The sequence below is a fragment of the Ziziphus jujuba genome, chromosome 2 (genome assembly GCF_031755915.1).
Source record: "Ziziphus jujuba cultivar Dongzao chromosome 2, ASM3175591v1".
Classification (NCBI taxonomy): Eukaryota; Viridiplantae; Streptophyta; class Magnoliopsida; order Rosales; family Rhamnaceae; genus Ziziphus; species Ziziphus jujuba.
In genome coordinates this window covers 32,301,280-32,325,306 of record NC_083380.1, presented here as the reverse complement: position 1 = coordinate 32,325,306, position 24,027 = coordinate 32,301,280, and the positions used below count along the sequence as shown (strand labels likewise).

The 24,027-nt window shown below is 33.3% G+C and overlaps 1 protein-coding gene and 2 pseudogenes across 1 annotated transcript; 2 read left to right on the top strand and 1 right to left on the bottom strand.

Moving 5' to 3' along the window:
- The first annotated feature begins 865 nt into the window (after positions 1-865).
- On the top strand, positions 866-3,231 carry LOC107435624 (rust resistance kinase Lr10-like; annotated as a pseudogene).
- A 1,052-nt stretch (positions 3,232-4,283) lies between these two features.
- Positions 4,284-8,688, top strand: LOC112491778 (uncharacterized; annotated as a pseudogene).
- Positions 8,689-20,482: 11,794 nt separating this feature from the next.
- LOC107419409 (BURP domain-containing protein BNM2A) lies at positions 20,483-21,902 on the bottom strand. The gene is made up of 2 exons (XM_016028168.4): positions 21,731-21,902; positions 20,483-21,570 (listed from the first exon to the last, which is right to left on the bottom strand). Exons 1-2 carry the CDS (start codon positions 21,803-21,805, stop codon positions 20,761-20,763), a joined length of 885 nt encoding a protein of 294 aa, XP_015883654.2. The 5' UTR covers positions 21,806-21,902; the 3' UTR covers positions 20,483-20,760.
- Between the last annotated feature and the right edge of the window lie 2,125 nt (positions 21,903-24,027).

The following is a 24,027-nucleotide window of genomic DNA, read 5'->3' as shown; positions in this document are numbered from 1 at the left end:
CCACTCAAGTTGTTGAAAGACAAATCTGTGTGTGTCTATGGTCTCAGGCCTATCAGTCCTCGACCTCCGCTACCACCATAGAGTCCCATTTTTTCTCTTAAAGTAAATTCACCAAACGGGTCACACTACGACTTTTCCAATCGGATTAACAAAAATTCGGATCACCAACTCTAACAACGTATGTAGATGATATGAAGAAGAAGAAAATGATAAAGCAGTAATTATATTTGTGATAAGATCATGGAGATTGGAAGACGCCTTCTTCTTTGCCATTCAATATAGGTGGCATCGTCTTCCTCACGATCATGATCGTCATTTCCCTCCATCTTCATGTGGAAATATAGCTAATACAGGCTACCCTTTTTGTCTCCTAACGGATCCTCCAAACTACGGCGATCTAAGGTACAATCTATCATTTACTTCTTCCTCTTCCCCGGTAATGGAGATTGGAGGACCCTCTTCATCATTCACAGGCCTAGGCTACTTCATCTTTCTTGTTTTGATGGTTTTCCATTTTCAAACTAGCTGTGCTTTACAATTTCAAACTAGCTGTGCAAAAGATCAAAATTATCACCTTTGCCCTGCATCTTCATGTGGAAATATACCCAATATAAGCTACCCTTTTCGGCTTCAAACCGATCCACCAAACTGCGGGAAGAAAAGGTATGAACTATCTTGCAAGAATGACAACCATTCTACTGTCTTATACCTGTATTAAGGAAAATACTATGTCCACGCAATCAATTACAATAACTACAAAATCCGACTGGCGGACGTCAATATTGACAAGACTAATTGCTCCTCGGTACTTCCTTACTCTTTGCTTAATTATAACTTCAGTTACGGAGATCCATATTTAAGTTGTATGGATTTAGAGAGTGAACAATGTTCACTCTCAGAAGCTATAACATTCGTCAAGTTTGAAAATACAGTTGACTCTCCTCTTTACATACCCATTAATCCATGCATTAACAGTAGTGGTGCCGCTAGTACTACTTTATCCAAAGAGGAATACTACTCTGATGTGAAGGTTGGTGGAACAAATATATCGAAGTTAGAGGATTCTTGCCGTATAGAGTTGATGGTTATGATCACATCACGATAGCCGAGAATTTGGGAAAACAGCAGCACCAACATTTCCTACAAAGACATACACAATCAACTTGTATACAGCTTTGAGCTTTCATGGTTGCCAAGTTTTGCTAAAAATGATAAAGGGGATTGCTATCTCGAGGGCTCCAACAACATGGTCCACTGTACGGATTTGTAGAAGCCTGAAAATTAACATTTTTTTTAAAAAAAATTGGAATATATTTTCCAGAAGATATATAATATAATTGTGTGAGCTGACAATGTTAATTTCTATTTCTTGCTGTAGGCTACGAATGGTCGAATTATAAGATGACCATTCAAGAAATTGCCTGTGAGTATCCTCTCTCAAGTCTCAACATTCTAATATACTATTACTATCCTAGAAAGAAACAATTTTCATAAACTGCTTGATAAATATGAAAAATCTAATTTTGGATAGTTTATTTGTGAGAATTTTCTATGATCCTATATTTTGGCTAATATTTAATTCTGCACACACAAAGTCTTTTTACTTGATTGATTTATTCATGATCATTTATTTGGACATCTAATTTATTAACCTCTTTTACTTGGTTCTTTTTTGGTCCTGTAGTGCTCGTCCTCAGATATATCCTCAAATTAAATATGTATGGATATATATATATATATATATATATATCACGTGTTAAAAGATAAGCATAGAAGAAAAACAAGTACAGGATCTCCAATATGTAAGAATACGAGAATAAAGAATTAATACAACTATATCAATTAGATTCATGATTTTATCATTATTATTTTTGTCATTGGGGCTGTATGAGAAAGGACGATGATTTTATTACTTGACCTTAATTTTGAGACTGAAAAGCATATATACTAAACAATTCAAATTTGTGTCAGCGATTAACTATTGGTATGTGTTAAGAAAATTTTTATACATATAGTTTTAAAACTATACATTGATAATTATCAGATAACTCCTTTGGTGTATATTTTCCTACAATACTTTTGTGGAGCGGAGCAAAAGTCGTACTTGGGACTCCATTTGTAATTGCATTTCTTATACGCAAATGGCGAAGATGACATTTATCAATGTATAACATTATCGAAGAATTCTTACAAACTAACAACGATTTTATGCCTATAAGGTATTCATACTTCGATATTAGAAAGATGACCAAGGGTTTCAAGGACAAACTAGGTGAAGGAGGTTATGGTTCTGTTTATAAAGGAAAGCTTCGTAGTGAATGTTTTGTAGCAATCAAGATGCTAGAGAAATCCAATGCTAATGGGCAAGAATTCATCAATAAAGTTTCTACAATTGGAAGGATTCACCATATCAATGTTGTGTAGCTTGTTGGTTCTGTGCTAAAGGATCAAAACGTACTCTTGTATACGATTTTATGCCTAATGGATCTCTTGAAAAATATCTTTTTTTCTCAAGAAGGAATTAACACCTTAGATTGCAAGACAATGTGTGAATTCTCATGTGGAGTGGCTCGTGGTATTGAATATCTTCATCGAGGATGCCACATGCAAATTCTGCATTTTTGATATTAAGCCGCATAACATTCTTTTGGATGAGAATTTTATTCCAAAAGTTTCTGATTTCGGGCTTGCAAGATTATCTCCATTAGGCAATAGCATTGTCTCTCTTACCGTAGCCAGAGGAACCATGGGATACATAGCTCCAAAGTTGTTCTACAAGAATATTGGAGCAGTTTCGAACAAAGCGTTGTTTATAGTTTTGGAATGCTATTAATGGAAATGGCCAATAAAAGAAAGAATTTGAATGCAGTTGCAGAGCATAGAAGTCAAATTTACTTTCCTTCGTGGATTTATGATCAATTTAAGGACAGAAATGACTTAGAAATGGAAGATGCAACAGAGGATGAATCAAAAATAAGAAAGAAGATGATTATTGTTGCATTATGGTGTATATAGATGAATCTAAATGATCGACCAACAATGAATAGTGTCAAAGAGATCCTTGAAGGAGATGTCAAAAGCCTACAAATGCCTCCAAAACCTTTTTTATATCCACAAGAAGAGACTGTAAAGCCTATAAATGATGAAGGAGGGAAAACATATTCAAGATGCTCAACACCAGCTTCAGATGGTGAATCCGAAGAGATTAATGAGATTGTAGGATCATGTTAAGAGATATAGTTTAATAAGTTGGTTTTTTTTTTCACATTTTCTAAGATAAATGTGCTTTATATATCGTTTATTTTAATTAGTATTTGAGAATTAGATTCTCATTTACCGTGCGACAAAACTTTGTATTAAATTAATTTTTTCAGTTCTAGGTATGGAGTAAATTTATGTTGGCAGATGATTATGATTGGTCCAATAAAAATTTGCTAGGAATATAGAATAATAGAAACTGATTATTTATTTATTTATATTTTATTTTATTTTTAAGTTCCAGAAGAAAGAAATCGAACTCTTATATAAAATGGTAAAATGTTGAAGCAAATGAAGAAAGCCATCTTGTTAATGATTTTTTAGTGGATCCATCATCAAATTTACTATTTTATCATAACAAACAAAATGTTGAAGCAAATGAAGAAAGCAAAGTAGAGACAAATGCGCAAGATCTAGCTAATTTTGGTGGATCCATGATCAAATTTACAATTTTATCATTGCAAGCAAAATGATGTTAAAGCATACAAGGCAAATCCTAAGTTGAAAACCTTTTTCAGCGACTTTAAAATAAAGGATCCCTTGAAGTTAAATATGGCAATATAGTCCTGGCTCTTGAATAAGTCGTCAGCTTTGAGCTATATCTCTGTGTGCTATATCGTTGTCTATGTGCCTTTATTATATAATATCATGTATAAATAGTTCCCAGCGTACTCAAATGGATCATTAAATTTTGATCACTTTGATTACATATTTTAATTAGAGTTTTTATAAATGATTCTTGTAGAGTAGGACAAGTGACAAATAGCACATAACTTTTCTATTCTAAACTTTATAAAAAGAAAGCCCATTTTTATTAATGAACCACAATATTCAAAATAAAATATGGGAAGATTTGCTAATTTGCTGGCATAACAACAAAAATGGATCAAATACCATGACAGGCTTTGCTTATCGTATATGAGGCTATTTAGAGATGTGTGGGCTAATAAATCTCAGCTTAGAAGACCCAAAATTAATAATTTTAATAAAGGGGAATTTAACCCAATGCCCTTTTTAGAAAGGCTATGACTATATATATCTTTGCATTGGTGAACCTTTTTGTTTTGCCCTTTAATATCCATTACACCCTTAAAAAAATTTTAAAAGACCTGGATGTCCTTTATTTTAGATTTAATACAAGGAAACCTTTTGTGGCTCCTCCGATTCGGCTTCTGGGTTCTCATCCAAAACCAATGCTGAGATTAGAAAGAGGACCAAATCCAAGGTCAACAAGTTTGAGTTCGATGAAAGCAATGCTCAGATCTTCAGGCTAATGCTCGACGATGCCCATCTTCAATCTCGCCTTTATTTATACGAGTATCGGAATGCTTTTACCTTCTCGCTTGTGGTTATTTCTTCTTTGCTACTTCAAAAATACTTGAATGGTGGATCAGAAGAATCTGGGTCTTTAGCAAATGGCCGTTTTTGTAACACCCCGTTCCAAAGTACAACGGAAATTTTCCAACTTTGAACGAGGTTAACCGTTGACCGTTGACTTTGACTTTGATCGTTGACCGAAGGGGTCAAAAGTTGACTTTTTCACTCGGATGGAATTCTAGGTTGACTGAGGTACCGTTACGAAGTACACGTTGGCATGAGTTTGTAGACTAGTAGCACGTTGAAAACGGAGCTACGGTTTGAAAGATATTAGCAAAACAAGATTGGGGTCCAAACTGTCAAAGGGGTGCCGGAGTTGACTTTTTATTCATGCAAAGTTGAGCTTTGACTCATGCATGGTTGTAAAGTACTCATCGATACGAGTCCGTAGACTAGTGGCACGTCCAATTTGGACATGTGGTTTGAAAGTTATGGACATGCGAAATTTTCCAATTACCGTAATATTTTAATATTTTTGAATCGGTGAACAGTGAAACACCACGTGTCGCGATCTCAGCCGTTCCTGTGAGTGCACAGTGGCACCCATGTGGTTTTTCTTAGGTGAGATGGGAGAGAAGAGAAAAAAAGAGAAAGAGGAGAGAGAAGGAGAGAGAAAGAGAGGGGGAGAAACATCGGCCACCACCGGTTGGCCATCTTCCGGCCACCGGAGGGCCACACGCGCCACCCCACTGCCTCCGCCTCCTCAATTCCGACCGGCCACCTAAATCTCACGGCCAATCGGCCGGTAACGCACCCGGATCGGAGCTTTTTCCGGCGACAACTATTTTTCCCCTCCACCGCCGTTTGACCCATTTTCGGCCATTTTCAGGCCACACGCGCCAGCAACCCCTCACCACCTCCTCATTTCTGGCCAGCCCACCAAATTTCACGGCTACCGGACCTCCGACGATCCGGGATCGGAGTATTTTCCGGCGAGGGGCCGAAAATCTTCAAACCCAGATCTCTTCACTGTCCGGCCTCCGTTTGCCTCACCGCCAGTCCTGTTGGAACCCTCTCCCCTCAATCTACAAAACCGCCAAAAATCTCGGCCACCAGCCACCGGCGGTGACGGTTTCCGGTGGGATTCGGCGGCTCGCTGGAAAATCCAGTTCCGGCGAGTACCTAGTTGCACCGTCGGTCCCTCCCCACTAATTCTGACCCCCTGAATCCAAATCCGGTGTCCTTTTCCTCCAATTCGTGATGGTTTGGGAGAATCGAGGCTCTAAAGGCCGAGAGCTTTCCGGTGAGATTTCGGCCACCACCGGTCCGATCTCCGGGAAGTAAGACCAGATTCGTAATCCTCGTCACTCAAGCTTCGATTCGGTATATTACTCGTCAATTTTGGTTAATGTTTGTGTTAGACCCCCCGGATATCGGGTATTATTTATCCGAATAAAATATTAATTTATTTGAGATATATAATGTTATTGTTCTAGGAGCACGTGTGCATCGTGGAATTGATCCCATAGAGGATCTTGGTTTAATTGCGTGCTCCAGGTGAGTGACCCACCTTTAAAACTATTTTGGGGTGATTAATTATATTTATTTTGTGTTAATTTGATATCTAGAATTATGCTCATGTGGTGGAATTTAAATATAATTGTGGAAAAAAAATATTATTTTATATATATATACCCATTGATGCTAAACGGAAGTTTGGGTTATTAAGAAATTCTCGATTATTATTATTGCGATTTAATTGTATTTATTATGCATGAGCAATGTGGTTTCATTTAATTAATTGTATTTGGATTTTTATATTATTTTTGGGCATGATTTGATTTTAAATATTTCAAGGAAAATATTGGTTTAAATTGGTGGTTTCAAATTTTATAATTATGCCCGTGGAATATTAATTGATGGACTTCGTGATACGAGAAAAATTATTTGTATATGGTTATCGGTGGATTTGTACTGGAAATGTTAAAGAAAAATGTGGGAGGTTGAGCTCGAAAAATGGTATAATTCCCATAGTGGATTTTGGAAAAGTTTGCGTATCTTTTTATAATAAAATTTGATTATTTATTTTAGACGCACTCATACAGTACTGGTGTTCTGTACTGTATATGTGGATGAGCGCGCAAGTTATAATGTCTCCCATGAGTTACTATTGGACCGAGGGCAGGAAAGTTTTATATAATGCGCATCAGCCGCCCCCCTCCATGGCCGGGATGACGGTTTCAGCAGCGGCGTTGTCGGAACGCTGAAGCGACCGTATGCAAGTTTCTCTATTTAACCCCCCCGCCAGTCAATGCTCGGGACGCTGGGTATCGGAGGGCATCACTGGTATATGATGTGGTGCGTCAAGTATAAATTTTCAGATAGAAATTTCAAACCCTAAAGTGTTCTAAAATCATTTATTATATTTTATTACATTTTATTTATATTTGGATCATTTAATTATTATTTATTAAATTAACGATTCCTTGATTTTGGGGCATACGGATAGCGGGTTTTATGAAAATGTTTTAAAAGGGGAACCTTTCCAACGTAGTGAATAGTGAGGGTTTTGAGAGAAAATATTACTTTCAAATGATTACTGTTTATTTATTTATTTAATTGTTTGGTATTGAGTAATTAAATTCCTTTTATTGTTATATTATTAATATTAAAAGTGTACAGTAGATAGGGTCATTCACTGAGATGATTAGCATCTCATATTTTTAAATTCCGTTCCCCTAGGTACAAGGTTTGGGAGATGTTGATCGTCCGGGGCGAGCCCGACGTCTCAGTTCATTGCCGAAAGTCCAAGAAGCATTTCTTCCCTTTTTCCTCTTCATCTTGTATTACTTCTTTATCTGACATTGTATTAATTCCAAATTTATTTGTGTACTGCTCTGTATACTGTATTGGACATTTAGTTATTAATTATGCATTGATTTACTTTTATTCATTTGGAGTGCTGCAAATTTGTGGAATTATATTGTAGTAATATGGGAGGAATAAGGGGATGTATATAGAAGTGTGTTTTCAGTGCAGGAAATTTGTGGTAAGTCCAACCCTTAGGGGAGGTTCTGCCTGATTTTCCATTGGAAGGTCCGGTAGGATTTCCCTGGGATCAGGGCTTGTCTAGGGTTCCGGTGAGGGATCTTGGACGGGTCCTGACAGTTTTGTTCCGATTCTACTAGAATTTATGGGTGTTTTTAAGTTTTTGATGTTGCTCGGGAAGGTTTCTTTTGAAAATCTGCATCGAGAAGGTCTGAAAAGCGACTGAGTGTTCTCTTTGGGGCTTTGGGAGCCATATCTGGGAATATGGTTTGCTTCCTAATTTGTCCTTTGGTTCTGGATTTCAATTTTGGTCCACTTGATGGTTTTGGTAGATCTTCAATTGCTGTTTTAATGGGTTGCTTAGTTGGTTTTCTATTTTTGCCTACAACGAAGAGTGCCAAGGCGTTTTGGCTTGGAACTTATCAGTCCAGGTCTAATTTGGCAATGATTTCATGCGGATGGTTTGCTAGACTAATTCTATATGCAAATTATTTGGTGATTCTATTCACGGCAATTCTATGGATTAAACCTTTATCAGAAATGTTGGTCAACAAGAACATTGGTGATGGTAAAGATGTGCATTTGGTCAACAAAGTTGGACATTTAGAGAGATTGTTTGGAAGTGTAGGAATTTTGCCTTCATATTTTGCTAAATTTAGGATTTGGTGCTTATTGCTTTTGGGTTTCATGCAGCTTGTTGCTTTGTGACCGAACTTGCAAATGTACTAGAACAAAACTCTTTTGTCTTGGTACCAGAGGTTGCATGCTAGCAAAGTCCCTAATTTGGAATTTAGCAGGGCAAAATTTTTCCTTCACAATCATTTCTTATGTCTCGTAGTTTTACAGTTTTTTACACCCTCAGTTTTGTTACTTGTCTTTCTAGGATTATCTCAACTTGATGGTAATTCCATCGAAGATTACCAATTGGGTTGTGGTTTACTGCCTTGCTCTGCTTTTCTTAAAGAAGTGGCTTTATTTCTGGCTTGGTGGGTTGTCTTTATTTGGGTTGTTTATACTTCAGTGACTCTTTTGCTATTTTGTTGTGGCAATTTATATGTTTCTTGATGACTTTGGTCCTGTAGCATTTTACAAATTTTCTGGCCCCCATAAGTTCCCTAATGTGTGTTAATGCAACAACATGCAAAATATACTTTCTTCAATGATCCTACGGAGAAAAAAACTCCAAAAGTTCTGAAAAAGTTCTCAAATTGGCATAAAAATTTGATTACAGTAGGATCTTCGGTAATTACCGATGAAACCTACGGTAATCAATTTGTAGTTACTGGAAAAATTACCATAGGTTTCATTGGTAATTACCGAAATCCCTATGGTAATCACATTTTACCAATGTTTTGGCCCCCACAAGTCCCCTAATGTGTGTTAAATGTAACAACATGCAAAATATACTTTCTTCAATGATCCTAAGGAGAAAAAACCCCAAAAGTTCTGAAAAAGTTCTCAAATTGGCATAAAAATTTGATTACCATAGGGCCTTCTGTAATTACCGATGAAACCTACGGTAATTAATTTGTAGTCGCTGGAAAAATTGCCGTAGGTTTCATCGGTAATTACCGAAACTACTATGGTAATCACATTTTACCAATTTTTTGGCCCCCACAAGTCCCCTAATGTGTGTTAAATGCAACAACATGTAAAATATACATTATTCAATGATCCTAAAGAGAAAAAACCCAAAATATACCGATGCACCATCTGTAATCAAATTTATTTGAAAATTTTCCACTTTTTTTCCCATTTTTTATGGATTCTTTTGTTGAAGACCATTACTAAAGTTATATTCAGCATCTTATAAGAATAAAAAAATATATTACTAATAAAAAATAATCGTGCATATATATATTTTATATTTTTTTATGCTTAAATATAATTATATTAATAATTGTGAATGTACCTTATGAAAATATGACATATATTTTTAAAATGTTTATACTTTTGGACAAAAATATTAACAAATATTTTTTATTAAGATGCAGTTCGACTGGCATATGGTCTTGCTCCTCCAACCGACAATGAAGAAAGTAAATTTTCCATTAAGAAACATGAAAAAGAAAAAAAAAATTGCAAGTATTTGAATGTTACAAGGGCTATAGATGATTCAAGTAGCTCATATTAGAGTACAATTTCAAAAATGACCTAATCCTTGCTATTGAATTGAAAGCTAGAGTTCATAGATCCATGAAAATCATGTTGCACTGGAACCCTCTTAATCAACCTTTAAATAATTCACCTCGTAATCAACCCCTTCCACATAGATGTAGTCTGAATCGATTGAGGAGAAAGCAAGTCTAGTTATCTGCCATACCAATGAAAAAACATGTTATCTCCGTGGCAGCATATAAAAGCCAAACAGATGTAAGAGAAAGAATTTTTGTAGCTTGAACAAAGCAGTAGGAATTCAGTAATGTTAGCATGCAACCATTCACATTTTGGTATTTTGCTCAAGAATCAGACTAATTTTCATTCCATTATAAAATAATTTAAAAGCCATACAGGATACTCAAAGAAGCTTATGTATAAATGCAATTAAGAAGCATAGTAGAAATTAGAGATGGTGATATGTTATACTCTAAAAATGAAGATTATATTGCACTTTAAAAGCTCCTTTCTCTTAGAGAGAAAGAGAGAGAGAGAGAGAGAGAGAGGTGTGAAGCTATTCTTCAATAATAAGCACCAATAAGGTGCAACTATCTGATAATAGCTTTTCTACTGTTTTAGTTGCATTTATTAATATCGACATAAATAAATATTAGTTTAACGTAAGTAACAAAGAAATGTTTAAATAAGGATTCTAGCAGACTTAAAGTCAAATTACTTGGTACTTTCTTTTATGTGAATATTTAACATAAATGATACCATTCATAAAGCTATGAGTACATGAGAAAATTCTCAACTCTTCAAACAATTATAAAAAGGATATCCTCTAATAACTTTGTGATAATTACCTGATGCTTGATACATCCCCTATCTTTCCAATATAATCGAAGAGTTCCCAAAAAACTTAACACCTGGCACCAATGGATATGTCCATCGCTGAATTATATCATTCCTGATAGTGCCACAACTGCTGAATTATATCATTCCTGATATTTCCAATTTAACACAGTCGCATAGCTTGAATGAATTTCATGTGTGAATATTTTGTAACCCATAATCTGAATGGATATACGGTTACCTTAGAAGAATTCCAAAACTAAAATGAATATAAAGGTTGACATGTCCAACAGGAAAAAATGCATATTCACTTGACAAAAGGTACTAAACTACATATCAACAAAAAATATAAGAAATTTCTACCATGAATAAATCTTTATCCATTTGCATTCTTATCCAACATAACTAGACAAGTTTATGGACAGCTAAGCATAGTCATGAAATAATTCCACTACATTCTAATCAAAGAGAGTTCCGTTACATTTTAAAACATAAAGTTTCAATAATATATGCACAATTCATGTTGGTAGAGGCACAAGCATCATGTATGTATATCTGTGCCTCCATTTATGTAATATAATATATAAGTATGAGATGGAAATGTAAATCTAGCTGACAGTTTAATTTTTTTTTAACATAATAGATAGTTAATTTGAAATACATACATCATTAACAAGCAATCTCTTGACAAAATGGCGTCGTAGATGTTGGTGATCAAAATTGTCAATAAAAAGGCTGAGAACCTCTGGGGAGTAGATGTCAATGTAGTAATCCTATAAATGAGAAACTTTGTAAGCATAGATTCAAGATTCAATCAAAATAAGGAATGACATGCCCATGGAAAAAATATCCATGTCTATCATGCATACAAAGACCTAAACTCTAAAAGATGAAAGACATTTTGGTACATAAAACCATAGTAAAAGGAAGGAAGTGAACAAAAAAGAAATTCCTATCTTCCAATAATAGCATAGGACCCTCATATGTCCCAACTCAATATAGCTTCCATTATTATATTCCAATGAACCTAATAATATACCTTATAGTTCCACCAATCAAATGGGCTTTAAAGAATAGATGGTAATTTGTAGAACTATTGCTTATCACAAGGTATAGAAATTAAAAGTAAAATAGCGGATATGACAAAATAAGAACTAGTATAAGACAGAGGTGCCAAAAACTAAACAGCTTGGTCATGAGTCATGACTACAGGAAAGAAAGTAATGAAAAGGAAACTGAATAAACAATTAACTTGATATACAATCCAAATTGGTGAAAAAGTAAAATTCCTCATTATTTGCATCATACTAGAAGGATAAAGAAATGTTGTGTTTATCTGCTTAGAATTTCAACCACAACTTATAAATATAACATAAACAGCTAAACTGAACAATGTACATCATGTACCAGTACCTTTTTCATTCCACTCATATGTACTTATAAAAAATAGAAGGTGAAAAAATAATAATAAAAATAATAATGGCAGAAAAAATAACTGAAGACTGAAAATTACCACATTTACATACCATAGTAATAAGCAACCTAAAAACAACCAAATTAATTTTGATGGAGAGATTTGAGGAATTAACCTATTTGTCATTGTGCAGAGATATCAAAGTATTTTCAACAAGCAACAACTTCTCTAGATATAGGTCCTTTTGAATGGTCTGCCTTGTCCTCATAATACAACAGCTGCTTCGTATTTGGATCTATTGCCATAAACAGTTCACTAGTGCTAAGTTGAGACTAAAGCACAATCTGAGAAGGCTTTACCGTTTAATCACCATTTTCATTACTGCATTTGTCAGGACCCATCCAAGATCTCTCACCGGAACCCTAGATAAGCCCTGATCCCAGGGAAACCCTACCGGACCTTTCAATGGAAAATCCAATAGCATTTCTCCTAAGGGAAGGTCTTACCACAAAATTTACCTACACAAAGTTACACTCCTATATGGTACCACCTTATCCCTCCTACCTTACTACAATAATTTCCACAGTGGCAGCACTTCAATAACAATTTATATAAAACACATACATATATATATGCAATAGGAATAATCAACTAAACAAACAACCAATTATACCTTTAATCATTCACGTTCGCCCACACCACCCACTGATTGCCGTATATTTCAAATACATTTCAAATATTGTGTTACAACATATATCGATGTGTAATATAAGAAGAAAAGTAAAACAATCATCAAACCAATAACAATAATAATAATAGCAATCATTTTCATGATAAAAAGTAGTACTAATATCATCTGTCATATTTACTCGAAGGTAATCACTAGTCCAAGAACTATCACATAATCACAGCTGTCCCAAGGACTATCTCACATGCCCAAAGGCTACCACTTATCCAAAGACTATTATACTTGTCCAATGGCTATCTTTCTTGCCCCTAGGCTATGATACTTGTCCGGATATATCATATGCTAATAGTAATAATAGAAATAATAAAAATAAAAATAAATAATGGCAATAATAATAATAATCATAATGATGATGATAATATTAGTAATAATGAGAATAATTGTAAACAAAATTCTGATAAATAATAATTGTAATATTAATAATGAGAATAATATTAATAATAGTAATGACAATAAAAGTAATTAAGTATAATGTTAGAAAATCAGGTTATGAATAGATAGAATAGTACGAGGTCAAATAATATTTTAAATTCAAAATATATTATGAAATATATACTCGTATCATGGGTTCAAACGATACCCTCCAACATGCTGTGCAATCCATGCTTTCAGCTGTCGTTGGCACCCTGCTACCAATACAGTCCGGGATGATTGCCTAGATTGGTCATCCAATCCCCTGAACTCGCAGGCAACATAATTACGAGGCTAGCTTTTCATGGACCACATCGGATCGCTATCCCTGTACAGTGTGATTCATAAAAATATAAAATATATATATATATATATATACATATACAAAAGATACTTTATGCACATACTATATACCAGTGGTGTCCTACGGTGTCCAGCGTCCTAAAGCACAGTCTGATGGAGAGGTTAAATAAAGAAACCGGCATACGGTAGCGTGGCATCCCACCGTGCCGCTACTTAAACCATCATCCTGGCCATGGAAGGGGACGGCTATGGCCAATATCAAACTTGCCTGCCCTCAGTCCGATGGCAACTCACGGGAAACATTACAACCTACGCGCTACTCACATCCACATCCACTTTTGCACTAATCACATCCACCACAACTACAGAACACCGGTACGTGTATGTTGCATCGAAAACCAATAAAAATATTTTATAATATTATAAAATATAGAATTTTGATAAAATATAATCAAATCATACATCCTTACCAGTTTCATAAAATTTCATGCTCTCTTGTAATCCATCATCAAATACATCAGATTAAATATTTCAATTCCTATCACCAGAATACCAAGTCCTAGCATACATAACTATTAAACACATAAATACATTTTAAATATCTTTCAATTAAATATTTCCTTCAAATCCGTAAAATTTATTTACACCAAATTAATAATAAAAGATGCATAAAAATTCATACAGAATTTAAATCACATAATGCATTATTTACATATTAAAATCTCAACATTTAAATCAACAATAGATTTAGTAAATATTAAACCATAATCTCATAAAATTTATCTCTTCCACAACAATTCAATTTCATAAATAATTAAATAATTAAACACACACACACACACACATATATATATATATATACACTATCCCAGTAAGTTAATATAATTAATTCCTCAACCTACAAATCAATTCGTACTAAATATGGTTCAAACCATATTTATTCAATTTAGCAAAATTTGACATCTACAATATAAATAATAATTATTTAAATATTAAACAGTACATCTTTCAGACTATCATATTAAAATAATAATATTTTATCCAAAAATGGCATATTTCAAAATACTTAATCATAATTCACAAATAAGGTACCAAATTGAAGCTTATAATCAGGACGTCAAGAATATACCTTCAATTTGCGCCACCGCCATCGGAGATGGCCAGAATCCCATCGAGGAGTCACGGCTGGTTTTGAACTCCATAATATCCCATAAACGAGCGAGGTTTGAGCCAATTTGAGCTTGGAAATGGACTCAAGGGGTTCAAATTGGTGGGAAGGGACTGGTTGCACGGTCGATAGCCACCGGAAAACCAGCCAATGGGGAGGAAGCGGATCGTCTGCGTTATGCGCCGATCCCGGCACGTTAGCCACTCCACCGGCCGGAGATTGAGTGGCTGAGGTCATGCCATTGTGGGTCACCAGTCTGTCTAGTGCGTATGGCCTGCTGCCGTTCGCACAGTGGTCAATCAGCCGGAGATGAGGGAGGAGGAAGGTGGACCCCGTCGCGGGGGGGGGGGGGGGGGGGAGGAGGTGGAAGAAGGAAGAGAAGGAAGAAGAATAGAGAAGAAAAGAGGAAAAAAGGAGAGGGGTTTTTCCCCCGTGGGGAAGAAAGAAAAATAAAGAAAAAGAAAAAAAAGAATTAAAAATAAATAAATAAATAATATTAAAATAATAAAATTTTATCATAATAATATAATATATAAAATAATAACAAAAATAATATAATATAACATTTACTTGTGGTTGACAGGTGGCATTTTCTCATTGTGACACACGGCACCATTAACTAAGTTATACGTGTCATACATTGTTCACACGTTTAAAGATAATACGGTATTTGAAAAATTTTGCAAGTCCATAATTTTAAAACCACGTGTCCGAATCGGGCGTGCTACTAGTCTACAAACTCGTATCGACGAGTACTTTACAACCATGTATGAGTCAAAATTCAATTTCCCAAAAATAAAAAGTCAACTCCAGCACCCTCGGACAATTCGGACATCAACTTGTTTTGCTCATAACTTTCAAACCGTAGATCTGTTTTTGATGTGCTCCTAGTCTACGGACTCGTGTTATACTTCATAATGGTGCCTCGATCAACCTAGAGTTCTTTCTAAGTCAAAAAGTCAAAGTTTGACCCTTCTCGGTCAACGACGGTAAAACCCAGTCAACCTTAGTCAACATGAGAAAATTCCAGTGCACTTCGGGATGGGGTGTTACAGCATTACTATCCCTTTTTCTTCACTCCTTGTGTTCTAGAAGGGTTTGTGTAAGTGACATGTTGCTTACAGTATTCCAAAGGGCCTGCATGGTAGCATGGGCTGTTTCCCTAGTATTATGAAGAGAGAATATAACGAAAACAAAGCATTAACTTGATTAAGTCATATTTCAAAATCATTAGCATACTAGATATCAAACCAATTTTTTATGAGATTGAGCTCTATTTACTGATTATTTTTTAAGTTAAATTTCCTATATTGTTGATCTAACCTAACCCTTGACATACTATCATTGATTTACTATATTAATAATTACTTTTTCATTGAACTTTAACATTATTAAAGGTATTCACCATCATTAACCATCTCAGACTTCCATAAAACACTGAAATCCCAAAGGCAATCAAGTTGAACAAGCATACCTTAAAACGAACTTATAAGTCTGATCCCCTGGCTTTGCAGGCTGATTAAAATCATAAAAAACAACATTAACAATAAATTTTCCAAAACTAAAACCATGCTTGACTAATCTAACTTTTGTTTAGACACTGAAGAAAATCCCTAGTGAAAAGCCTTGTTTTCGACCAAATTCAATATCATTAACTAAGAAAAATCAATATCTTTCACTCAAAAATGCAACTTTAATATTTCAGAAAATTAACTTTGTTCTTCCCTTTTCCAAGATTTTCTCAGTGGCCAACAAAATTCTATAAATCAACAACAACAATTAAAAAAAAAAAAAAAGATGGAAAAATTACTCACACTTGGTAGGATTAGGCTCTCTCGAATACTTCACCTGAAAATTTATCATAAAAACATACACAATCAAGAATTCATAAAACTTGACAAAACTGAAATGCCAAAGTTTTGCATTTTTAAAACACATTTTCGCTTTTTTTTTTCCCCTACCCAAAGTAAAAAAAGCAATAAAATTAAAAGAAAAAGATGAAAAATATAGCAAAATTGAATCTAACCATGGCTGATTCCTTTTGCTGCGGCTTCCAAAATAAACTTCCACCTGCCAAGTCTCAATGACAAAAGCAAAGCTAGGGTTCCGACCATAGGATTCTAATTGTATTTTTTATTTTGAAGATTTCTTGAAAAACCCAACAAAAAGTACACCATTAAAAGCAGACCTAGAAAAAGAGGAGGAGGAAGGTTGTAGATCTGGTTGTCGACCAGGTAGACGCCGAAGGGGGCGACTCCGAGGCCAAATTAGGGAAAAGTATGGCGGAGCTGATTGCTGAGCCTTAGATACTTCCTCCACTCATCTCTCCTCTCGAATAACTCTCCGATAGCTGCTTCGCCATTCTCTCTCACTTTCTCTTCCTCTTTTCTTCGTGCTTTTCATGTATATTTTTTCCTTTTGATATTTGAAAAGGGTGGTTTGGGAATATTAAAAAAACAGAGGGTAAAACAAAAAATCTCAAAAGGAGGTAGGTATATTTCATTAAAGGCTTTCAAACTGGGGTATCGGGCCAAATTCCCCTTTAATAAACTTCTTTAGAAATAATTGGCCCAATCGAGATACAAAGTTTGGGCCTGAAATTTAAAGCCTAAAAGTTTTGACAAGGTTTGGTCCAAGTCCAACCCATAAATTGTCTGGAACTTTAAAGTTCGATCTAGGACTTTGGACCAAGTGGAAGTCACTGGTGTAATGTAAACAAGTTTTCATCATAAATCCCAAGCCACATGTGCACTTTACAGAAATTAAAGTACCGCTGAGATCAAATGTAAGTCATCCATTGCCAACTTAAACCAATTTGCACGAAGGATTTAAATGTAGAAATATGGTCCAACTTTGCTATATTTTATCTTATTTAGACTTTCAGTTAAATCTTACGCTTTAAATCTAAGTAACTAGTGAGTTTAGCTTTTGGAGAGTTAAAACGACTCTATATTTTTATTTTTTACTTTAAAAAGTTTTTTGAACTTATCAATAAAATGTTTTGAATATATCTTTAAAATAAAAATGATGAGGTTATAAAAAAGCCTTAGAGATGCTCTAAAGACCATTATTATTAGCCATATGATAGCTCTAAACATTTAGATTTGCAAATTTATTTGCGATTTATATGAATTTGATAAAATTCTAAAACTATAAAGGAATAAAGTTAACTAATTTTATATATTCATGTAAATACTAAATGCATCTTTAAATTTTAATTCTAAGATTTGATAAGAGAAGTTCTAATAAATTATCCGACCATAACCATTTTGAAGGAAAACTATTATGATATCTTATATCAGTCTTTGAATTAGTTTAAAAGTTGAGATATATAAATGTACTTAGGATCTAATTTCTAGCTATTGAAATAATCAGAGGGTTAAAAATGAAAAATCTAACGATTAGTTTAAAAGTTGAGATATATAAATGTACTTAGGATCTAATTTCTAGCTACTGAAATAATCAGAGGGTTAAAAATGAAAAATCTAATGATAAGAAACATAAGGTTAAATTGATGTGAGTTTGACTTCATATACATATATATATATATATATATATGTGTGTGTGTGTGTGTGTGTGTGTGTATAATATTTGGTTGCATATATACCTTTTATTATATGTATGAAATAATATTTGTGGCAAATCATTTATGTTCAAATACGTTGTAACCTCAAAATTATTGAAATAAATTAATTTGATAATTCAAAGCATTTTGTGAAATTTTGTATAAATGAATAAATATTTGAGATGATCATTTCGTATCAAACAATGTTTGATATGAATAAAAATATTGATTTCAATAAGAAAACTAAACATACGTGGTGAAATTATACTTAAAAATAACGAACACACGCATAGCCAGACAATACATTTTAATTTTTAAAAGGATATAGATAAATGATATGATCATACATACATATCCGCTTTATTTTATTATTATTATTATTTATTTATTTAAGTAAGATAGAGACATAGAAAGATAGAATTATTGTATCCAAACTGTGGCTCACTTATCCAAACTTATGTTTTGGTGACGTTTATGTTTATGTTTTCCATTTTCTGTTTTTAAAAAGTGCGATACAATTTGACATATATACGAGGAAAAAAAAAAAAAAGATTTTATAATTTTAATATATTTTCAAAGGTAATTGGCACTGCTGTTAGATCCTAACCGGACTAAAATTTGCAGTTTAATCCTTAAATCTTTATTTCTTCTTTTTTGTTTTGTTTTTTGTTTTTTTGTTTTTTTGTTTTTTTTTTTTCCATATTTTAGTTTTTAAACTTCAACTCTTTTAGTGCATTTTGATCTTTAAACTATTTTTTAGTCAAATTTTTAATAGTTTTGAGATACGTAGTACACTTATAGTAACAAGATTATAATAAAATTTCAAAATAAAGAAAATCCCACAAAATCTTTACATATTGCAACAAGTACACTGTACGTTTTTAAATTGTTAAAAAATTAACCAAAAAAATAGTTTAATGATCAAAATGCATTAAAAAAAAAAAATTAGAGTTTATGGATTAAAGTTAAAAAGAAGAAGAAAGAATTCAAGAACCAAAGTGTAACAATTGATACAGTTTAGGGATTAATTGCGGTTATTATACCCTGTTTTTAATAACAAATTGTATATATTTATGAAATAAAATAGATTAGTTTATTTTTTCAGACTACATCGAAATTAGCATACCTCAGGTGCAAAGCTATCTATTGTTTGCTTCTCATCCTCATTCGGTGGACCCGATTTTCAGTCATTTTGCTGTTTATCGGATCAGTAAACTTCAGAGCATGGTAGTTTACTCTACATCTCAACTTTTGCAAACATAAAATATTTGAATTTCTACGTTAACTTCAATTAGTTATTTCTACTAATAAATATCTTTCACAATTTTTTGAATAGAGAAATCCGGTTAAAATCAAGAATCTCTGGTTCCATCATATTTATTAAATAAATTAATAGATCAAATTGCTCTTTTTTTTTTTTTTTTTTGAAGTACTTAATTCTTTTTCTCTTTTATGTTAAATAGAGATTGAGAGATTTGAAACTTGGATAATTGTCTAAAAAATCAGTTATTTTACCATTTGGGTCATTTTTTCTAGTACTATGACCATTAATTAACTTATCAAGTGGCTAGTGTAACAGCCCAGACCACCCGCATCAGGATATTGTCCTCTTTGGCCCAGGGTTCACACCCTCTCTCCCCCCTGGCCTCAAGGTTTTGCTCACAAAACGCGTCCTGAAGGGAGAGGTATCCACAGCCTTATAAAGACCGCTTCGTGCTCCTCTCCAACCGATGTGGGATGTTACAATCCTCCCCCCTTGGGGCCCAGCGTCCTCGCTGGCACACCGATCCGGGTACTGGCTCTGATACCAGGGTTCACACCCTCTCTCCCCCCTGGCCTCAAGGTTTTGCTCACAAAACGCGTCCTGAAGGGAGAGGTATCCACAGCCGATGTGGGATGTTACAATCCTCCCCCCTTGGGGCCCAGCATCCTCGCTGGCACACCGATCCGGGTACTGGCTCTGATACCACTGTAACAGCCCAGACCACCCGCATCAGGATATTGTACTCTTTGGCCCAGGGTTCACACCCTCTCTCCCCCCTGGCCTCAAGGTTTTGCTCACAAAACGCGTCCTGAAGGGAAAGGTATCCACAGCCTTATAAAGACCTCTTCGTGCTCCTCTCCAACCGATGTGGGATGTTACAGCTAGTACTGATGTAATAAAGAAACATGTAAGGACACGTTGAAAAAATTAAATAGACTATATATAAAGGTAAAAATAATGTCCCCGTTATTTATGAAGGATTATTTAAAAACAATTCTATTAATTCCATACATAATTGTATTTATAAACTATCATTAGCAAACCAAACTCAAAGTTCTTATTTATATATGCTTATTTTCATATATAATTCATTCGTAGAACAATCAGATAATTGACATCAACATCAAGCTTCTCCACATACATAATATTCAAAATACATAAACACCAATATATTATCACATCAGCATATCTTAACTTTATAAAGTCATAATGTAATACTAATCAGTCCAAATAAAATATAAGTAACCAGTCTAAATTTGACTGATATGCGCTTTATATTTTAACTTTATAAAGTCATAGTATAAGGATATCATCATGGCTGGTAGGAAACCCAAATCAAAGTAGCTGGGGAGAAGAAATGGCAAATAGGATTTCCCCTCTTGACGCCGAGGAGTATAAACATATCATCGGAAATCCAATCCGATGTGTCCATGTGGCAAACGGCAAGGCCATCAACTTTATCACCATTCTCATTGCCACGAACCCTAATCTTGAAGAGCTTGCTTGCTTCTGGGCTATGGCAATAAAAGACTGCATAAGGGTAAGGCAAAATATGGCATGCCACGATCTTATTGGACGATGAAAAAACCTGAGATATTTCAAGGAAAGTGTAGTTCTGTGCAACTGGGTTTTTGATATGTTGTGTGGTTAGAACTTTGTAATGATTTTCCTTTCCTAAAACATCACGTACGAAATCAAGCAAGGATTCGAAGGAGGTAGCACAGAACTTTGTCTCTCCCTTGATGGGTTTTAGTTCACAGGTCTTGAGTGTCGTCTCAATTTGACTGGCTTGGAGAGATTCTTGTGGGAATGAAAAGAATTGGAGAAGCTGTGGCAATTTGCTTGAAGTGAAAGGAATGATATCGGCTTCTCGTTTCTGCAAGAAGCGGGGCAAAGATGAAAAGTCGATGTTTGGAAAACTTATAGGCATTGTTTTGCCAACATAGAGTTGGTCCACCGTGAAGAATCCAATTTTTGAAGCTTTTATATGATCCATGTGGTTGTCACCAGAATGTCCTACTACTTGTTGAATATTCATATTCTCTCCACCGGAAAATAATTCTTGTTGATGATAATGATGATGTTCTTCTGTTGTTTCCCTGATACAATTTCCGTGGTTGAACTGGATCACAAATATGAAATTGTTCATTAGTTAATTGGGAAATCAGATAAATATTACTATGGCTAGCTGTAGAGAAATATTTAATGGGAAAATAAGTTAGGGACACATATAGAAGCAGAGTATATGTTCAATATTAATCAGTAGTAAGCAAATATTATACCATGAAGAACAAAAGGCAGAAGATGATGAGGACTGAAGGTGTGAATGTTCCTGGAGCCATTTTCCTGTGTGACATCCTTAAGAGTTGAGAATAAATGATGTTTTTTTGAAGGAGGTTGAGAAAAAAGAGAAAACCCAAAATGAGTTTATAGAAGCACCTGGTACACCAATTAATCTATGATGATGTGTTAAGTTAAATAGAAAATATTAATTCATAAAATAATTAAAAAGGTTAATTTGTTTGTTCCTTTCTTTTTTTTTTTTCTTTTAAATATTAAAAAGAACTGTCGTATGTGATCCATGATAACTTATTTTGGTTTTATATATTTTAATCATCCACGATTCCAGCATGAATCAAAAACTTGTGCGAAGAAATCAACACATTTTGAATTTGAGGGTCAAAGTATAATATTGAAGTGAATGATATCCACAAAAATATTAAACAAGGTTTTTGTTCTTTTAATATATATCTGAGGATTATAAATTTTTTTTTTTTTATGACTTTAAATGTGTAGATGTAAAAGGGCTTACAACCAGACCAACCTTATTTGTTAAAATAACAATAAAACAAATAGTCGAGATACATTATGTAATGTATTAAAATATATTTATAATGTTATTGGTCGGCATGAAATCGTCCACGGGCGAGAGCAACCTTAATTAATATTGTTTCATAATATGTAATTAATCTGTCATCTAATAATGATTGTTTATATATATATATATGAGCTGCTATAGAAAATGACGTGGTAGTATATTAATATTCAAAAATTAATCTAAATTATAAATAAATGTATCATTAAATGATAAAAAAAGCAATTTATAAAATAGCAAGGGATGAATGCATTTCAATACAATTTAATTAGGAGAAATTGTATTTTCAGCTTTCAAATACAAAAAATTCCAGTTTAAGCTTTCAAATTTTGATTTGTTATATATTTTGGTCTAATCGGATTTTTGACATACAGCAATTAATAGTTTAAGAATATTAAAAAGGAATTTTTTTTAAAAAAAAAAAAAACAATGTTTAAATTGTAATAATGCAAACTTAAAAAGTCTAAATTGAAACAAATTATATTTTAATATTGGTTAAATTTGACGGAACCATTAGTCATTATTAGCCGAAAAATCCAATTATATTAAAATGCAATAAATTGAAACTTTGAGTGAAACACTTAAGCATGTTTTTGAATTTAAGGGTCAAAGGTATAATATCTTCGGAGGGTATCCAAAAAAATATTAAATTTTTTTTTTAATATATATCTTAGAATTATAATATTCTTTTATGATTCAATGTGGATGTAACGACCTTATTTATTAAAGTAATAATAAAAAATAGTTGAGATAAATGATATATTATATTAAAATATATTTATGATGTTATTGGTCGGAATCGTTCATGGCCAAGAGCGACATTGATTGTGATTGTTCATAATTTTGTCATTTTATAATGATTGTTTGTATATATATTTATATATATGAGTTGGTGTAGAAAATCACGTGGTAATATATTAATATTAAAAAATTAATCTAAATTATAGATAAATGTATAATTAAATGATAAAAAATTCAATACTATTTATAGAATAGCAAAGGATGATTGCATTTTAATACCGCTAGTTAGTTTGGAGAAATTGTATTTTCTACTCTCAAATTCAAAAAGTTTCAATTTAAGCTTTTAAATTTTGATTTGTTATATTTGATCCAATTGGATTTTTGACAAACAATAGTTAATGGTTTAAGAGTATTAAAAAAAAAATTTTTAATGCAAGGTTTAAACTGTAATAAGTCAAAATTTAAAAGGCTTGAATTGAAATAAATTATATTTTAATATTGCTTAAATTTGACAACCCTTATTGTTAGTCAAAAAATTCAATTATATTAAAATGCAATAAATTAAAACTTGAGCGAAGAAATTAACACATTTTGAGTTTAAGGATAAAAAATATAGTATCCAATTGAATGGTATCCAAAATAATATTAAACAAGTTTTTCTTTAATATATATATACATATGATGATTATAATTTTTTTTGTGATTTTGTGTGATGTAAGAGCCTTATTTATTAAAATAATAATAAAAAATAGTTGAGATAAATGATATATTATATTAAAATATATTTATAATGTTATTGCTCAAAATCATTTCATATGCGAGAGCGACATTGACTATGATTGTTTCATAGTACAAAACTAATTTGTCACCTTATAATGATTATTTGTGTATGATTGTTTCATAGTACAAAACTAATTTGTCATCTTATAATAATTTGTACTATATGTTATAACATATAAAGAT